This window comes from Pholcus phalangioides, unplaced genomic scaffold, assembly GCF_987345545.1.
Source record: "Pholcus phalangioides strain wild (caught in Gottingen) unplaced genomic scaffold, Ppha-v1.0 ptg000001l_1, whole genome shotgun sequence".
NCBI classification, from domain to species: domain Eukaryota; kingdom Metazoa; phylum Arthropoda; class Arachnida; order Araneae; family Pholcidae; genus Pholcus; species Pholcus phalangioides.
In genome coordinates, this window is record NW_028301594.1 from 14,233,038 (window position 1) to 14,249,346 (window position 16,309).

The 16,309-nt window shown below is 34.6% G+C and overlaps 1 protein-coding gene across 1 annotated transcript in view; it reads right to left on the reverse strand.

The window, feature by feature from the left end:
• LOC149089923 (neuroligin-4, X-linked-like) overlaps window positions 1–15,947 on the reverse strand; it is a 146,950-nt gene extending 131,003 nt beyond the window's left edge. The window contains exon 1 of the mRNA XM_089231066.1: window positions 14,990–15,947. Coding sequence (XP_089087192.1) covers window positions 14,990–15,455 — 466 coding nt within the window. The 5' untranslated portion in view covers window positions 15,456–15,947. The remainder of the gene's footprint in view (window positions 1–14,989) is intronic.
• Window positions 15,948–16,309: the final 362 nt, after the last annotated feature.

The following is a 16,309-nucleotide window of genomic DNA, read 5'->3' on the forward strand; positions in this document are numbered from 1 at the left end:
TGGAAATTTTATCTTCTTCCGGAAAGATAATTCTTTTCTTTTATTTTTGTGAGGAAAATGATTTTATAGATTTCGCTATGGAACACCGCATTGTGTGTGAAATAAAATTCTACATGAAAATCTACTTTCCGTTAATCATAATAGTCTTCGGATTTTTCCAGCCCGTGTCTCATCCATCCCATCTATACATACATGGACGGAGACGCGAGAGCGTATCATAAAATACCCTGGTGTAATTTAATATATTCAATAACTTGAAGAATTTATACTTTTTAGTAACTCGAATCATTTTCTTTATGGAAGAGAAGAAAGTTGTGAAAAGTGAAGATACATTTTTAAAACCCTTCATAGCGTAAAAGTTTCCAGAGTTACTTATACGATTTTATTCAGACAAACACGTACTTGAACCATTATTTTTAATTAAGGGGTCACATACCTCTTAACATTGATTTATTAGAATTTCTTCACATATTTATGATTAAAAATTCTATGCTGGTATGAAATTTTACTTATGTTCAATACTTAATTTTTTCAAAATTTTCGAATAAAAGTACATTAAAAACAGCTTGCGCGCATGATAAAATGACATGACATGAATGTAATCATTCAATATTGAAATTAAAATGAAGAAAACGATTCATTTCATGAAATGAACTAAACGATGTTCGATCCATTCATAAATATATTTGATTTATAAAAAAATATGTATATATATATATATATATATATATATATTTTTTTTTTTAATTTTCGAAAATTTAAATTTTAAATAAGAATGAGTCAATGTCATTACAATCTTCTAGTTAATTTTATGAAATGTACTGTTTTATTCATTTTAATTTCAATATTGTATGGTTACATTGATTTCATATCATTTTATCATGCGCGCAATCTGTTTTTAATGCATTTTTTGAAAACAATTAAAAAATTAAGTATTGAAGATATGTAAAATTTCATACCAGCATAAGATCGAATATTTAATCAAAAATATGTGAAAAATTTTCTAATATAAATCAATGATTAAATAGTATTTTTTAATGATATTTTAACTTTTCCCCCATGTTAAGAGGTACGTGACCCCCTTAAATAATATACAAATACAACGCCACAACAGGCAAATTGCCCAACGAGCTGGCTGACTTAAGAACATCATGGATCCCCGAGCCCTACCTACTACTGCTACACCACACATGCACCCCGCCCACACCTCCCCCCCCCGCGGAACCCCCAACGAATCGGTACATGCGGGAATGTGCGTGTACGTGTAGTGAAACCTGACGTGAAGTTTTTGTTTCTCTGTAATGCTTGTTATGTGTGTAGTGCTGCCATCTGCCACCAGTTTTTCTAACTATGAGTGAAGTGTTATGATTGAATGATTTATCGTTGTAGGACTGTTGCTCTCTGTGGCGAGACTTTTTAACGGGGAGATCGGCTCGCATTTGCGCCTTGAAGTTGGGAACCACAGAAAACCAACTTCAGCCGACCACCACTGTGGGGTTCGAACCCGGATCCTCGCATAGCGAGTCCGTCACTATAACCACTTATCATCGAAGATACAACACAAGTAATATGAATACATCAAAATAAAATTGAATTATTAATTTTTTAAACATGAATGAATAGAATAAAAATAATAATAATAAGCGAAAGAGATTGAAATCATTTTATCTATAAAAATGTACCTTTGATAATATTATCAGTTACAATAAATATATTCCTAATATCCCAAATATCCCTAATCTTGTCCATTAGAAAATCTTATTCGTCCAGAAAACCCACTAAAAATATTTCTATATAGCGAAATGCGACGTATAAAGGGAAATTAACAATAGCATTACGGGAATTTAGAACTAAACTACCTATAGAATGACTGAAAGCGATCATTTTGACCGCAAAAGTTTAAAAAAAATACAACGAAGTTTATTTTTCTTCACAGAAACCTCATGAAACTGCATCTATTCAGTGAATTCGACCTACATTTGCAGTAAACTCCTAATTGATGGATTTTTCTTTTTCTGGAATTTTTGGAAAAATGGTCTCGTTTTGACAAAGGCTAATCCCATTTTTTGTGACTTCAAAAAAAACACGTTTGTGGCTATATGATATTCGTGACTTCATTTTCACTTGGCAGTTCCACTGTTAAGGGTTGAAGTGTAATGACGTTGAGATATTCGCGAAGAGATTGCATGTGCGTAATGAAAAAAAAGAAACAAACAAAAACACGAATAGCCGCAAAATTCCGAACAATGTAATATACATACGTGATACATCTTTTCGATGCCGATCGCATTTGACATTGAATGAATTCATTTTGTTGAAAACAACAACGGCACTCATTACAAAATAAAATTTCATAACTTCAATTTTGATTTCAATTTTGTGTATGTACGATACTGAAGTCATAAAACTTCTCTACTTGCCAACTATAAAATTATTTTTTGCTCATTCGAAAGCATGATACAGTAGACGCTCTTTATAACGACCCCCGTCGTCCCGTCGGGTGTTACATTGGAAGGTTGTTATATCGAAAGGAAAAGCATAGATTATTCGTTCTATGAAAACATTTGAGACATCCTACCGGTCGTTGTAACGGAATGGTCGCTTTAATGTGGGGTCGTTATTACGAGCGTCGAATTTATGTGGTAAAATAATTGCCCCCTACATCCTCCAGCAGGAACCCCTACAACGGGATCTTTGGTCATGCCCGCGGGGCACAACTGTAATGAATTTATATTGTAAGGGAACAATAAATAATAGAAATCGTCTCAATCCTTGGGCAGGAGCCCTGTCCGTGAGTAAAATATAATGAAAAATGAAGATTCTTCCCGTTGTGCGGCATTATATCAGCGAATGCAATGCAGTAAAAAAGTGCAAAGACCATAGAAACACTAAAAGACTTTAATAACCCAAGACAACGAGATTCTTCTACCATTTCAAATGTACTTTGGTACAATGGGTATAAATAGTAATAGGAAATGGGTACAAGAGAAAAACGAACGCAATGATAGAACGTCTGTTTTCTTAATATTAATGTTCGCATAAGAAGACTGTGCACTTCAGCATGTTTTGCAATTATATTAGTTAAATACAATAAAACCTCTCCTACCGGTGGGACAAAAAAGACAGTCCGTAAAAGAGGGCTAACCGTTAAGCAGGGGTTTGAAATGCATACTTTTATTATGAAAGGGGAGATTATAATTATATCGCCGTAGAAGAGGGTAGACCGCATCGGAAGGGTGTCCATTAAGAGAGGGGTTTTACTGTATCTTTATGTTGTAAAAGAAAATTGGCAAATGTACCTTTGAAACATTTGTCTGAGGAACTTCCAACGAATTGGCAGTGCGTGTCGGAATTCGTCGTGTACGATCTATGTAACATGGACAAGTTCCTCCACGTGAGTAATGTCTATAACGTGTTTCAGATTTGCTGCCATCTTCCTTCCGAATTCAGAAGCAAACAACTCCACACTTTATTGTGCCTGCATCACGTACTATGCTGAAAAGCGTCTCAAAGCAGCTGTCGACAGCACGCATGCGCTACCTTGATAGGAAATTTTGATAAAAAAATAATAATAACAACATTCGTTTGGACGGAAGTGATTTCGTAACTAAGCAATGCGGTTCTAGCAGTATGTCATTACTTTTTGATACTTTCAGCCCGGGCACCCTGTATCTATTGCCATATACATAATATGAGAACATGCAATGGCACTTTTTTATCATTAACCTATTCATCGTCTTCAGTTTTTATGATATATTAATTGAAATGGCTATTCTCTTCTGGGAATTAATGTCTACCATGATTCGGCATCACCTTACTAAAGATAAAACTCACGGTCATAAACTTAGGAAAACATTTAGGTTGAATGGCTTTTTGGATGAACAAGTGGGTCAGCACGAATAACCATTCAGCGTGTCGTTGTTGGGACTAAGTGCAAATTTCGAGCTCACCTAATCGACAAGATTTCGTTCAATCTTGCAAAAGTTTCAAAGCACACGGAATTTAACCTCCGGGCCTAGAAAGATGACCAGAACTATTGAACTAAAACCAAACAAAGCTTTTGTGGAACTTCATTGGAAGAACCGACCTTTCTCTCTCCACTCTGTGTGTGTGTGTGTGTGTATATATATATATTTATTTCCTATACCGTGGTATCTCAGTCTTGGCAGGCTGCCGATAAGGGTTTATTCTCGTAGAACTTTGCTAGAAAAGTCGTAAAACTACGTGATTTCATGGATTCACCCGAGGACCATAAATTATTCCATTTGTTCGTAATATCCTGGAAAACGAAAGTATTCCGATACCGTCTTCCGCCATATTTTTTGTCTGTTCGAAGTGAATTAAATATATTGAAATTTCGGAATCCCCAGCCGTAAATAATGCGTAATTCCGTATGAGTTCAGTCGGAAAAAGGACTAAAACTTGGGTTTTATATGTTGAAATGCATTTACATTTTTTTATTCTATCTTAGAAACTGATGTTGGATGAAGTTTCAGTTTTTCGGAACAGAAAAGTTTACATAAGCATACATATTTTATACTCAAACATCCTGCAGACAGACTCACTCATAAATACAAGAATAATATTGATCTCTGGAATGAGAATCAACCTTACGCCATGCGCATATCTATCAGATAGATAGATAGTGTATTCAAATGTGCCGTATCTGTGAATAGTATTTGCTTTGAATATTCAACAGCGAACCTACCGGGAATAATTTCAGGAGAGCACTATCCAAAGGGTTTACGAAAATGTCCATTCTCAAGGTGAAATGGTTTCAATAGGAACATTGTACACAGTAAATACCGGTCGAATGCAAGGACTTCCTAAAACCGCTCTGTAGAGAAAGTCGCGATGTAGGCACAAATCTCAATACAATACAGGAAACGCGTCCATTTAGAAAACCATTATCTAACTCGAATTCGGTTTCTCATTCAGGACTCGACCATAGTCCATACGTGTTTGCTCGAGTTTACACTGTACCTAAAATTGTACAATGAGTCCCATTTAACGCGTCATGCATAATATTAACAGATGACGATCGAGTGATACAATGAACTTTACGTTAAATAGCATGGTTAAGTATAGGTGAATTTGGTTAATTCTATCATCGGCACTGACGAGATAACTCGCCTTTTTAACAGGCTTTTTATTTCAGCAATACAGTAGAACCTCTGGATAACGGACACCCATAGGGTCAAAAATCCGCTAACGGGGAGTGTCAGCTAATGGGAAGGCACGATGTAGAGCAGAACCTCGTTTATACGACTTTCACATTTATACGACGTTCGACTTCAGTCGCAATTAGTTCCAATAAATGATTATGTTGAAATGTATATGTTACTGCGTGTGTGTATTTAAAAGTGAACATTGGTGCGGTGGTTATGCATAATCACCGGTTGTCTCAATAAAGAAACCTTGATTTGAAATTCCACTACATTTATCACTTCATCTGTAATTAATTATAATTCCCAAATAAAAATGGAAAATATAATAAATATGGAAAAATGTATATTTTTTCTTCTCTTCATTAAACCAATTAATTATTTTCGCCCTTACATACATGCACTACACGTATTTTACACTAAAATTTGAATTAAATTACAATAAGTGTGAAGATAAAAACATTATAACAAAACATAATGTTAAGGAAATAATATAAAAACATATTAAGAAGAGAAGATAAAAACATTCATAACAACATTATCATTTTTGTAATGTTGGCTTTCGTCACACGTATCAACAAACAAAACCAACACACACACACATTACCATTCGAATTCACCATCCTGGACCACTGTTATGTTCCGCTAATCAAGTAATTGATTAACCAACCCGATTAATCGGCCCAGTCCTACTTCTAATACTAAATATTTTTTACTAAGGTTTTTTTTTTAATTTTTTGAAAGCTATTGCCAATATTGCTTCAAAGAAAAAAAACATAAATTCCAATAAAAAATTATTTTTCCCCAACATTGTAAAAATTAATTCTTAAGAAAATTTGGTGAACTCACCCTTACGTACATGCTTTTTTCTTGCAATTTTTTCTTGTGAATGCAGAATACAGTTTTAACATTGTTTGAATCGAAATTCATTTTTGAAAATCAATAAAATGAAAAAAAAATTCAACAATATGTAAAAGGAGAAAAAATATTTCAAATTAATGATTGAAGTTCAAAATATATTGTCAATAATACTTGAAATAAAAAAAAGATTCAATAATGTTTGAAGTAAAAAACTATTTTAACGGTACATATAGAGTAGAATACATTTAACTGGTAATCAAAATGTGTTTTTATACAATGCGTCGGATATAAAACATTTTAAAATTCATGTTTAAGCGTGTCAAGTGTGTCGTGAATTACGTCATGTTTGTTAATTCACGTTCAAGTTTTGGAACAGAGCTTCAACCAAAAAAAAAAATTTATGTTCACCAATTCATGGAAAAAAATTAACTGTCCCCCATTTTTTAAATGAACAAAATATTTCATCAATCATTAAAGTTAAAAAATAATGTTCACTAATACTATCAGTATTAGGACAATTTTTAACAAGATTTTTAGTAAAAAAAAGTTCTGCAATAATGTGTGCTCTCTGTAGAATAACAATTTTCAACAATGAATTAATTAATATTGTTTCACCAATGGTTCCCATAAAATCCCTAATCAAGTCGCATATCACTAGAAAAGGTTATTATAACACAGTTTAAAAAAACAAAACCGATGACATTGAATATTACTATTACAGTGTCAGACAGACGAGACGATGTTATTTCAAAACGACAATATATTTATTATATTTTATTATATTTATAGATGAATTTAGAACAAAATTCAAATATTGAAACGATGTAAAAATCTCAAGTTGACAGGAAAGGACAAAACACAAAAATTAGTTGAATATGAAATTAACGGAATTTAAATGCAGAAGACACCGCTTATTAGAATCACGTGCAATATTGTCATTCGGGTATCGTTACTACTTTCGTTGAATACTGAATTGACTAATATCATAGACAGAAGCGCATTTTTGGTTTTGCCGCCCTTGTCCCATTCTAGTTTAATTTCCTTCGAATTCACCACACTGTGCATAAACAGCTTAGTTCGACTTCCCCCCCCCCCCAATCCTGAAAGTGCACCTATGCCTCTCAGTCACTCTTTTAGTCACTCATATGTTTACGGGGGAAAAAAACCACATCGGTCTCTCACAAAACTATGGTTTTTTTCGACATTCACATGCTTGCACACTCGTTCAAATCGAGCACAACTCCGATCTATCGCCATTGACAACATACTATATTCTCGGAAGTGTGAGTGTGTATATGCCTAATATATATAGTCTGAATGCGTATATAGTTTTGTGTGCGAATTTTTAGAGCTGCCATCTATATTTCAATTTGTGAATAAAGCGTAATGATTGAATATTTGTGCCATTGTAGGCCTGTTGCTCTCTGTGATGAGACTTATTAACGGGTTGATCCGCTCGCATTCGCCCCTCGAAGTCAGGAATTACAGAAAACCAACTTCAGCCGACCACCACTGTGTTCGCGGTAGCCTTCGAATCCGTTTCGTGGCGATGCGAGTCCGTCACTATGACCACTCGACCACCACAGCGGCTGTGACTTACTCCATTGTATCTTTAACCTGTCCAGTAATCAATCGATTATTGGTATCACAAATCACGAAATCAGATGTGATCGCATTAAGCGGCGCGCCAAGTATATTTTGGTAGTTTTAAGTAAAGTGACGAAATTTATATATAGATTCGCGCTGATGGAATAAATTTCGAACATAATTAGATATTTTTGAAGACCGTAATCCAAAGAAAAAAAAAACCAAAACACAGCGAAATTCAAGATCTATAAAGTTTTCCGAATAAAATGCAATTTCCTTAAATCCTCCATTTAACACGCGATATATCATTATTAAGTTTGGAAACAATGTCATGGAAATGAAAGGAAAATTCCCCATAGTAAAAACTTTACGACCGTAGCTTAAAAGTGAAATAAATAGCTCGGTTCAGGCAAAGTACTACATAAAAGCAACATTACAGGCTCCAATGTTGAAGCGTCTTTTAATTCTCGTTGCTTATGGTTGTTTCTTTCTTCTTTTTTTTTAATATATATATGTATACATCCTCCTTCGTTGCTTCAAGCTGCGACATCTTTTCTCATTTTGGTCCTTAAGGACATCTTAAACGTCTCTCATTTGACATCTTTAAGATTCCACGAGGCGCTTCTCAACGGGCATATTATTACATGGTGTCTGGATAGGAAAAGCGAAAAAAGTCTCTAATATATTTTAACATGTCGCGTAATATTCTAGGGACAAGACGTTAAAATGTCTTTTAGAAACTAGAAGGAGGGGAATGGAGGGATAAGCGAATATCCTCCCCCCTCTCATGGTGTCGTAAGATTATCACAAGTCGTTTCATTTCGTGCTCTCATCTTGGGTATCCCCCCTCACTTTTTTTCCCCCCTGAACATCGACCACGTACATTATCCGCCGGATAACCCATTTACCCTGGGAAACGAACACCTACCCGTTCTTCAAATACTCCCTTAAAACCACTTTCTCCGTCGATGCGTTTTGACTTTCCTTCGTCTTTTCTTGGGAATGTATAAACAAGGAATTGAAAACCCGTCGCGTCTTAGACGATGATGTTCAGCCATCGGGAAAAAGGTTGCTCTATCCCTTAACGCCTTCTAGATGCATGTTTAATAGTTAAAGAGTCTCTGTAGGGAAATAAAAACCGTAATAACATATACGAGATTCGCTTAGAAACGTGACATTTCACTATAAATTCGTTTCATCGGGAAAGAGTTCGTTACGGTTTGATGTAGGAACGAATTTGCACATTTTAAGAAGAGTAAAGCGTAAATGGATTATGTGTAATGTGGGGGGTGGGGGGGAGGAAACTTTCAAGTTAGAAAAAAAATTGATAAATGTTTTGTTGTACAGAAGATTTTTCATTTACTACTAACAGCAAAAGACACAACACACGTGCGTGTGTATGTGTCTTTTTTTTCAACGAAGATTGCTTTAATTCTCAATCTTTACTAAAATCAAGAGTGAAGGTAATTTTCATGATTTATAAATGACGTTATAATGACTAAGGCAAAATAATTTCTCTCTGATATGTTTGCAAAGTTTATTTTATTCCCGTGAAATACATTTTAGCAGACTTGCTGTAGCTTTGTGATTCTCATCAAGAATAATTTATAAGCAATATTTGGCGTTTTCGCCGAAGTTTCACAATACGTTTAGCGAGAATCAGTGATATGTTCCATATTAATAATCCTAATTTCACGTATTTTTCTCGATTAAATTTGTCACCATAATCCTATGGTAGTAAAACTTTTTCGACCCGCCGCTGCATTCAGAGTCATCGTTTAATCCGCGGCTACACTGAACGGTCTGATGTTGAAGAATCTTTAAAGCACGGGTTTGCAACTCGTGTTTCGCTGAACCTGGGGTTCCATAACGGTTTCTTGGGATTCCGTATGATCAAACGTCATGCGGAATCCTTAAAAATAACAGATCCCAGAGAGCTTTCAAAGAATAAAACTTTTTTGTTGCTGATATTCGCAAAGTTGTTGTTTGTTTGGAATTTTAACGAGAAAGTGTCAGATTTAAAAAAATTCCCAGATCTCTTGAATGACTAACCTAGAATGTGGAAACATGTGAGTGACAAAAACAGTGTGCAAGTATGTGAGTGAAAAAAAAAACAGACCTGAGAGTAATGGAAGGAAACAGTGACCCCTCTCTCTCTGTAGAAGGTGTAAAAGCATGTGAACGACCGACAGATAGCGACATACAGACATATTTATTTAATAGGAGGGGAGGGCTAAGTAGGTTACAGTCCTTGTTTCTAATTTGGAGGAATGAGTAGTCAAGAAAACTAGACACTCATAGGCCACAAAACGACAAATCAGCATCCGGAGGGGGGGGGGGTAGGGCAAAACTCTACTTGGAGAGTTAAAAATTAAGTGGTCCTCGAATTTCGAGAAAAAATGAGGCTGAAAGGATGGAAAAAAATCCTACTGAGCTGATATTTTTTCATTTATTTCGGTGGCACCAAGGATCTGTTTTATTTTTCGTTATCAGACTACTTCATATACAATGTAATGTTTTTCTGTGCAGCAGAAACTATTTACACGGAAGTACTTTCATTCTTAGTCATTCTCAGACTCTAAACGTTCATATTTTGCAAACTTATTAACTATGGAAAAATGGTGTATTTCTAAGTTACAGCCACCAAATGGGTAAAAAAAATTTATTAGCCAAAATACCCCTTTTAGTAAATAAGTATGTAAATTTTAGCATTTTGCTAGTAATTCCAATGTTATTGTACTGTCCAGAAATATCAAATGTTAAAAGTTTGAAGCAAACTTAATAATTTAGCTAATATTATTGCTTTTAAAATATTTACTAATATTATATCATATTTGTTCTTTCCATGCAGCACATTAATGAAAAACCAGTTACTCAACTGCAATTAAATAATCATAACAGTTGTGTTTTTATTTGATAGGTGGCAGAAGGGGTTCTAGTTTGATGAATGACGTTTCCCAGTATAATACAGTCGATTCCCGTTTTAATGAATACCGTTATAGCGAAAATCTCGTTTTAACGAACACTTTTCTAATCCACCAGATAAGTTCACATAGAAACAATACAAAAATCTGGAATTCCTTTATAACGAGGTGATTCCTCCGGTCCTTGGAGTTCGTTATAACGGGATTCGACTGTACATCCTGTACTGTATAGTAAAATTATATTTTTCGCCTTTGTTGGTTATGGACAAAAGCAAAAGGCACCAACTAAGACTTAATTAAGAAAGACACCATTTTTCTGTGGTTTAAAATATAGACGTTTAAAGTCTGGAAAATGACTGTGAATGCTTCTCCGTTTTCGTAGGTTTTTGCGGCGCTGAAAAAAAAATCCCCTGTACTTTTTTGTATAAGGTAGCATATTATTTTGAGATTCTGCACAGATATTGAAATTATATGCTCAGAAACAAGTCAGCGCAGGTGAAATAAAAGACAATATGCCCCACCTGGAAGAAAACAAAGTTGAGGGGAACATTTAATGTAGGAATAAAATTATTCCTTTCCCCGCGAGTATTTCTGTGCTCATTGTGCCCTCCCCCATCCTGGAGCACAGCCTCACTAGACTGAGATGTTTAGTGAGACCTCCTCTATAGTGAATTTATAGTGTAAAAAAAAAACCCCGACAACTCAGTTAAACACCCTACGATTCAATGATTAGCAGCATGATTATTTCAGGCATGATTATTTAAAGCACATGCCAGTGTTGTTGTACGAGAGCTCTGGTGTGATGGTTCAAAAGCTCAAATCAAAGCTCTTGATTCGTGAACATTCCTCCCAACAGGATGAACCTCCAACCTCTTGAGTACCAAACATGAGTTCAATCTGGTACAGCATGGAGGGAGACCTATGCCCCCTCCCCCATCCTGTTTTAGGGCCCTAAGCTTAGATATTTTGGGGGCTCCCAGGTAAGGCTCTTCACGAGCTTCCTGTATCATGAACTTATAGGGTGAAAAACAAAAATGATTAGATTAATCTCGGGACCGGGCAGGAGCTCTGCCAGTCCTTCCATCTTGTAGGGCCAATGCGGGGACCTCAGTTGCACAGGGGTTCCATTCCACGATAAGATTTGACACGATGATTTATAACAATAAATATGTATATTTAGAGCAGAGATCACTACGCAGGGGGGGGGGGTGAATAGGGAGACCATGCCCCCCCCCTCCAAAACCGACCAAAAATAACAAAAAAGTTCAATATTTCGGTTAAAAAATTCAAATATGGAAAAAAATACCTTTTATGTGTTATTTTAAACAATTTCTGTCAGTTTTGATGCTTTTTAAAGGTGATAACTAAAAATTACTCGGGAAGACAATTTTTTTACCTCCAAGCTTTTGTGCTTCTGATTGAGAGGAGGTGCCTAAGCCCTCTTTCATTCTGCCCTGGGGCTATGATGCTGTTGAGACGGCAATAGGAACATAAATTTTTTTAGATAAATATTTAAAAAAATGTTGTATATACAACGGCCTCGTTATCATCGAGGGTTCCACTGAACAGGGTGTGCTCACCCCTGCTTTAAAGCATTTATCAGGCACGCATTACTCTCGCCATATTCACGCGACGATCGCTCTGACAAAATCTGCTTTAATCAAATGTAAATTTGAACTTCACGCACAGTTTTTGTTTGCCTCTGATTATATTGTTCGTTGAAAAATGTCTTGAAAACATCAACATTGGTTGTAACGCCACCTAGGTTATAACCACAAAAATGCACGGTATCTTCGATACCGTCGTTATAATCGGGATTTTATGTATTATTGAACATGCGTGATACTAAAGCGCATACGTAGGAATCCACCTAGCACAGTTCCTGGAGTCCCCAGTGAAAATCAAAACTGTTTCACAAGAAAATCAAAAAAGTACATATGGTTTTATGGAAAAAAAAAGAGAGAAAGAGCAGTGTTTCAATGATTAGAATAAGATGATTGAAAGGTTTGAATGATTGAACACCTATATCTGAGATTTAGTGGTTGGGGATTTTCTGGCACTACTCCAGACTGGAACCCATTCTACCGAGCCGTAATAGAGACCTACCTGTCTTTAACGGAGCAAGTAAAATTGGGAATGCCAGTGTTGGTAATAACTCTTCAAAATAAGCTAGAAAACGAAGCACAAACCTGGAGTATTTTATAGGGATGGCTGAATATTAAATAGCGAAATTCAATGTCATCAGCTTTCACAAGAAATATACTGTAGTACAATATAACCATTCTCTTGAATGCACGAATTACCATTTACGAATTTATTTTGTCTGTATAAAAGCAAAAATATATATCTCATATCAAATTATCCAGTGTCACGAATACAATGTCACGAGGTACTATAAATGTTGAAGGACTTGCCGATCCTCAAACATTCGATTTTAGGTTGAAAATAAGCTCTTGGTATTTGCAAAGAAGAATTCAATTAATGAATACGAGCCTAGAGAGAAACGGATGAAAATATCCAAAAAAATAAGACCTTATCTCAATAGATTTCAAATAATCTTCATATCTCGTTTAATGAAATACGTGTATGTTATTGAAGTATTTTACCGTGATGCATGCGAAGTATTGATGGGAAAAAAATGAAATTCGAAAAAAATAATTTAATTTACATTTCTGAAAATTATGTAATTTGAAAAACTTTAATTTTCTTGTTCGAAAGGTTATGAGTTTTGAAACACATTCAAGGAGTATGAAATGGAAAACAAATTTATTGATCATGAAATTGTAACGAAATTAATGGAATATGAAATTAGAAAGAAATTTATCGATCATGAAATTGTAACGAAATTAATGGAATATGAAATTAGAAAGAAATTTATTGATCATGAAATTGTAACGAAATTAATGGAATATGAAATTAGAAAGAAATTTATCGATCATGAAATTGTAACGAAATTAATGGAATATGAAATTAGAAAGAAATTTATTGATCATGAAATTGTAACGAAATTAATGGAATATGAAATTAGAAAGAAATTTATTGATCATGAAATTGTAACGAAATTAATGGAATATGAAATTAGAAAGAAATTTATTGATCATGAAATTGTAACGAAATTAATGGAATATGAAATTAGAAAGAAATTTATTGATCATGATATTAAAAGAAGTTTATTGATCATGATTTTAAAAGAAATTTATTGATCATGATTTTAAAAGAAATTTGTTGATCATGACTTTTAAAAGAAATTTATTGATCATGATTTTTAAAATTTACTAATCATGGAATTGGAATGAAATTCAAGGAATATATGACATTGGTACGGAATTCAAGGAATATATGACATTGGTACGGAATTGAAGGACTATATGACATTGGTACGAAATTCAAGGAATATGGAATTAGAAAGAAATTTATTGATCATGAAATTGTAACGAAATTAATGGAATATGAAATTAGAAAGAAATTTATTGATCATGATATTAAAAGAAATTTATTGATCATGATTTTAAAAGAAATTTATTGATCATGATTTTAAAAGAAATTTGTTGATCATGACTTTTAAAAGAAATTTATTGATCATGATTTTTAAAATTTACTAATCATGGAATTGGAATGAAATTCAAGGAATATATGACATTGGTACGGAATTCAAGGAATATATGACATTGATACGGAATTCAAGGAATATATGACATGGGTACGGAATTAAAGGACTATATGACATTGGTACGAAATTCAAGGAATATGAAATTAGAAAGAAATTTATTGATCATGATTTTTAAAAGAAATTTATTTACTATGATTTTTAAAAGAAATTTATTGATCATGATTTTTAAAAGAAATTTATTGATCAGGAATTGGAACGAAATTTAAGGAACATGAAATTGGAAAGAAACTCAAGTAATATGAAACGGGGATGAATTTAGAGAAATATGAAATTCGAAAGAAAATAATTTGACATGAAACGGGACAGGAATTCAGATTAAGAAACTTGAAATATAATTCAAACATAACTGTAAGACGAAAAACGAAAACGGTGAAAAAATGTGAAAGTCTCTAAAATTTATTTTTAAAATGCCAATTTTAACCAAATTTGAAAAATAGTAAACTGACGTCGTCCCCAATTTCAAAATATTCGGACAATAGTTGATACGCATGATTAGTATTGCTAAATGAAAGTGAACAACTATCTCGCAATATTACTAAAACGGAGACAAAAGTAACTATTTATTCTCTTGGTTTTTTTTCTATTTCGAATACTCTGAAAAAGTTATACAAACATTATCTATATATATATTATATATTTAGTAATATACAAAAGCATACATTGTGTGTGTGGTCTGTGAAATAAAATTATAAAATAAAATAGGTAAAATGGAAACAGAAACTTCAGGAAATAGTTATTTTCTTCATATCAACAGGAGATAAAATTTATTAGAAATCACTTACTATACTTGGGTGCGTAGAGATTCAGGTAAAGACAATCCTCACTCTGTTCCTGCAGGTGAGGTAACAATCTCTTCAGGTATTCCAGTCTACCAGCGGGCATGGTTTTCAATGCCTCGGCCTCGTTGCTTATGTTCGGCAGTTTCTGAGGGCACACGGCACTGAACCGGATGACGGGTCTTACTCCTCCCCAATGCGATGGGGTCACGGGCGGCATGAACCGCAGTGCCGATACCGGTGGGCTCGCATAAGGTATACCCAAGTACACTTCCACGGTTTCTAGATTCTTACCCAGTGGAGTAGACAGGAATCCCCTGAGTGCTCCGTACTTGGTATGCACGACCCTCGTGAGCACGACGTTGGTCAAGTTCCCCGTATCCGTGTAATACACTTCCTCGGATATACATAATTCCACCGACGCAAAAAGTAGAACTAACCTGAAAAAAGTTATCTTCATCGTGAACATCATGAATCAATCAATCATGAACATCAATCGTGACCACGTAACGATCGACTTCGACTAAGTTGTCGCATTCACGGAAAACCCTTACCGATCAATCATTATCGAACTTGCAGGTCCAACATGACACACGTTGAACCTGTGGAATACGGAGTACATTTCCCGCGTTGAAAAACTGTGCCATGTCCATCGATATCATTATTAAAAATTCATTTAAAAACACAATTCACTCGCAAATTGAAGCAATTAAAATGCACCAACGGTGTATAAAAATAAATTTACAACTTATTGAGTTAAATTCCAAATTCCGTCGTCACATTAATGTATTGTGTAGCATTGGAGCATAGTATCGTAATTAAAGTGATGACTTGAATCCTTTCTCATAAGAGTCCCGTAGAGAGTATTTCTCGGCAAGAGAGAGGGAGAGTATATATTGTGTGGAATCGTTTCGAGAGCTGAATGGAAGCGATTCCACTGAGGTGTTTTTCCCTCCACCAGAATCCTGATGGCAAAACGGGAGAGAGAGGAGAAGCAGGAAAATATCAGCGCTTGCGCCTTTCACTCGAGCCCCACTTTGAAACGTAACCTGGTGGTAGGTGAACAAAACTGTCTTTTCTATGTGCCTTTTCTCTGCTGCCGCGTGCCGTATACACAGTATATATGGATTAACTTTACCACTAGCAGGCAATAATTCTTCGTTACATAGATTTTTTTTCTTCTTCTCCTTATGATCCTGGTCATGAAAGGGTCATGTAGAGAAAATGATGCCATGACTGACCAAATCAATAATAGGTGTACATTGCACAGTTATTCAATATTTTTGATCATATACGATGATTTAATTAGAAAGTTCTTTGGAAGTG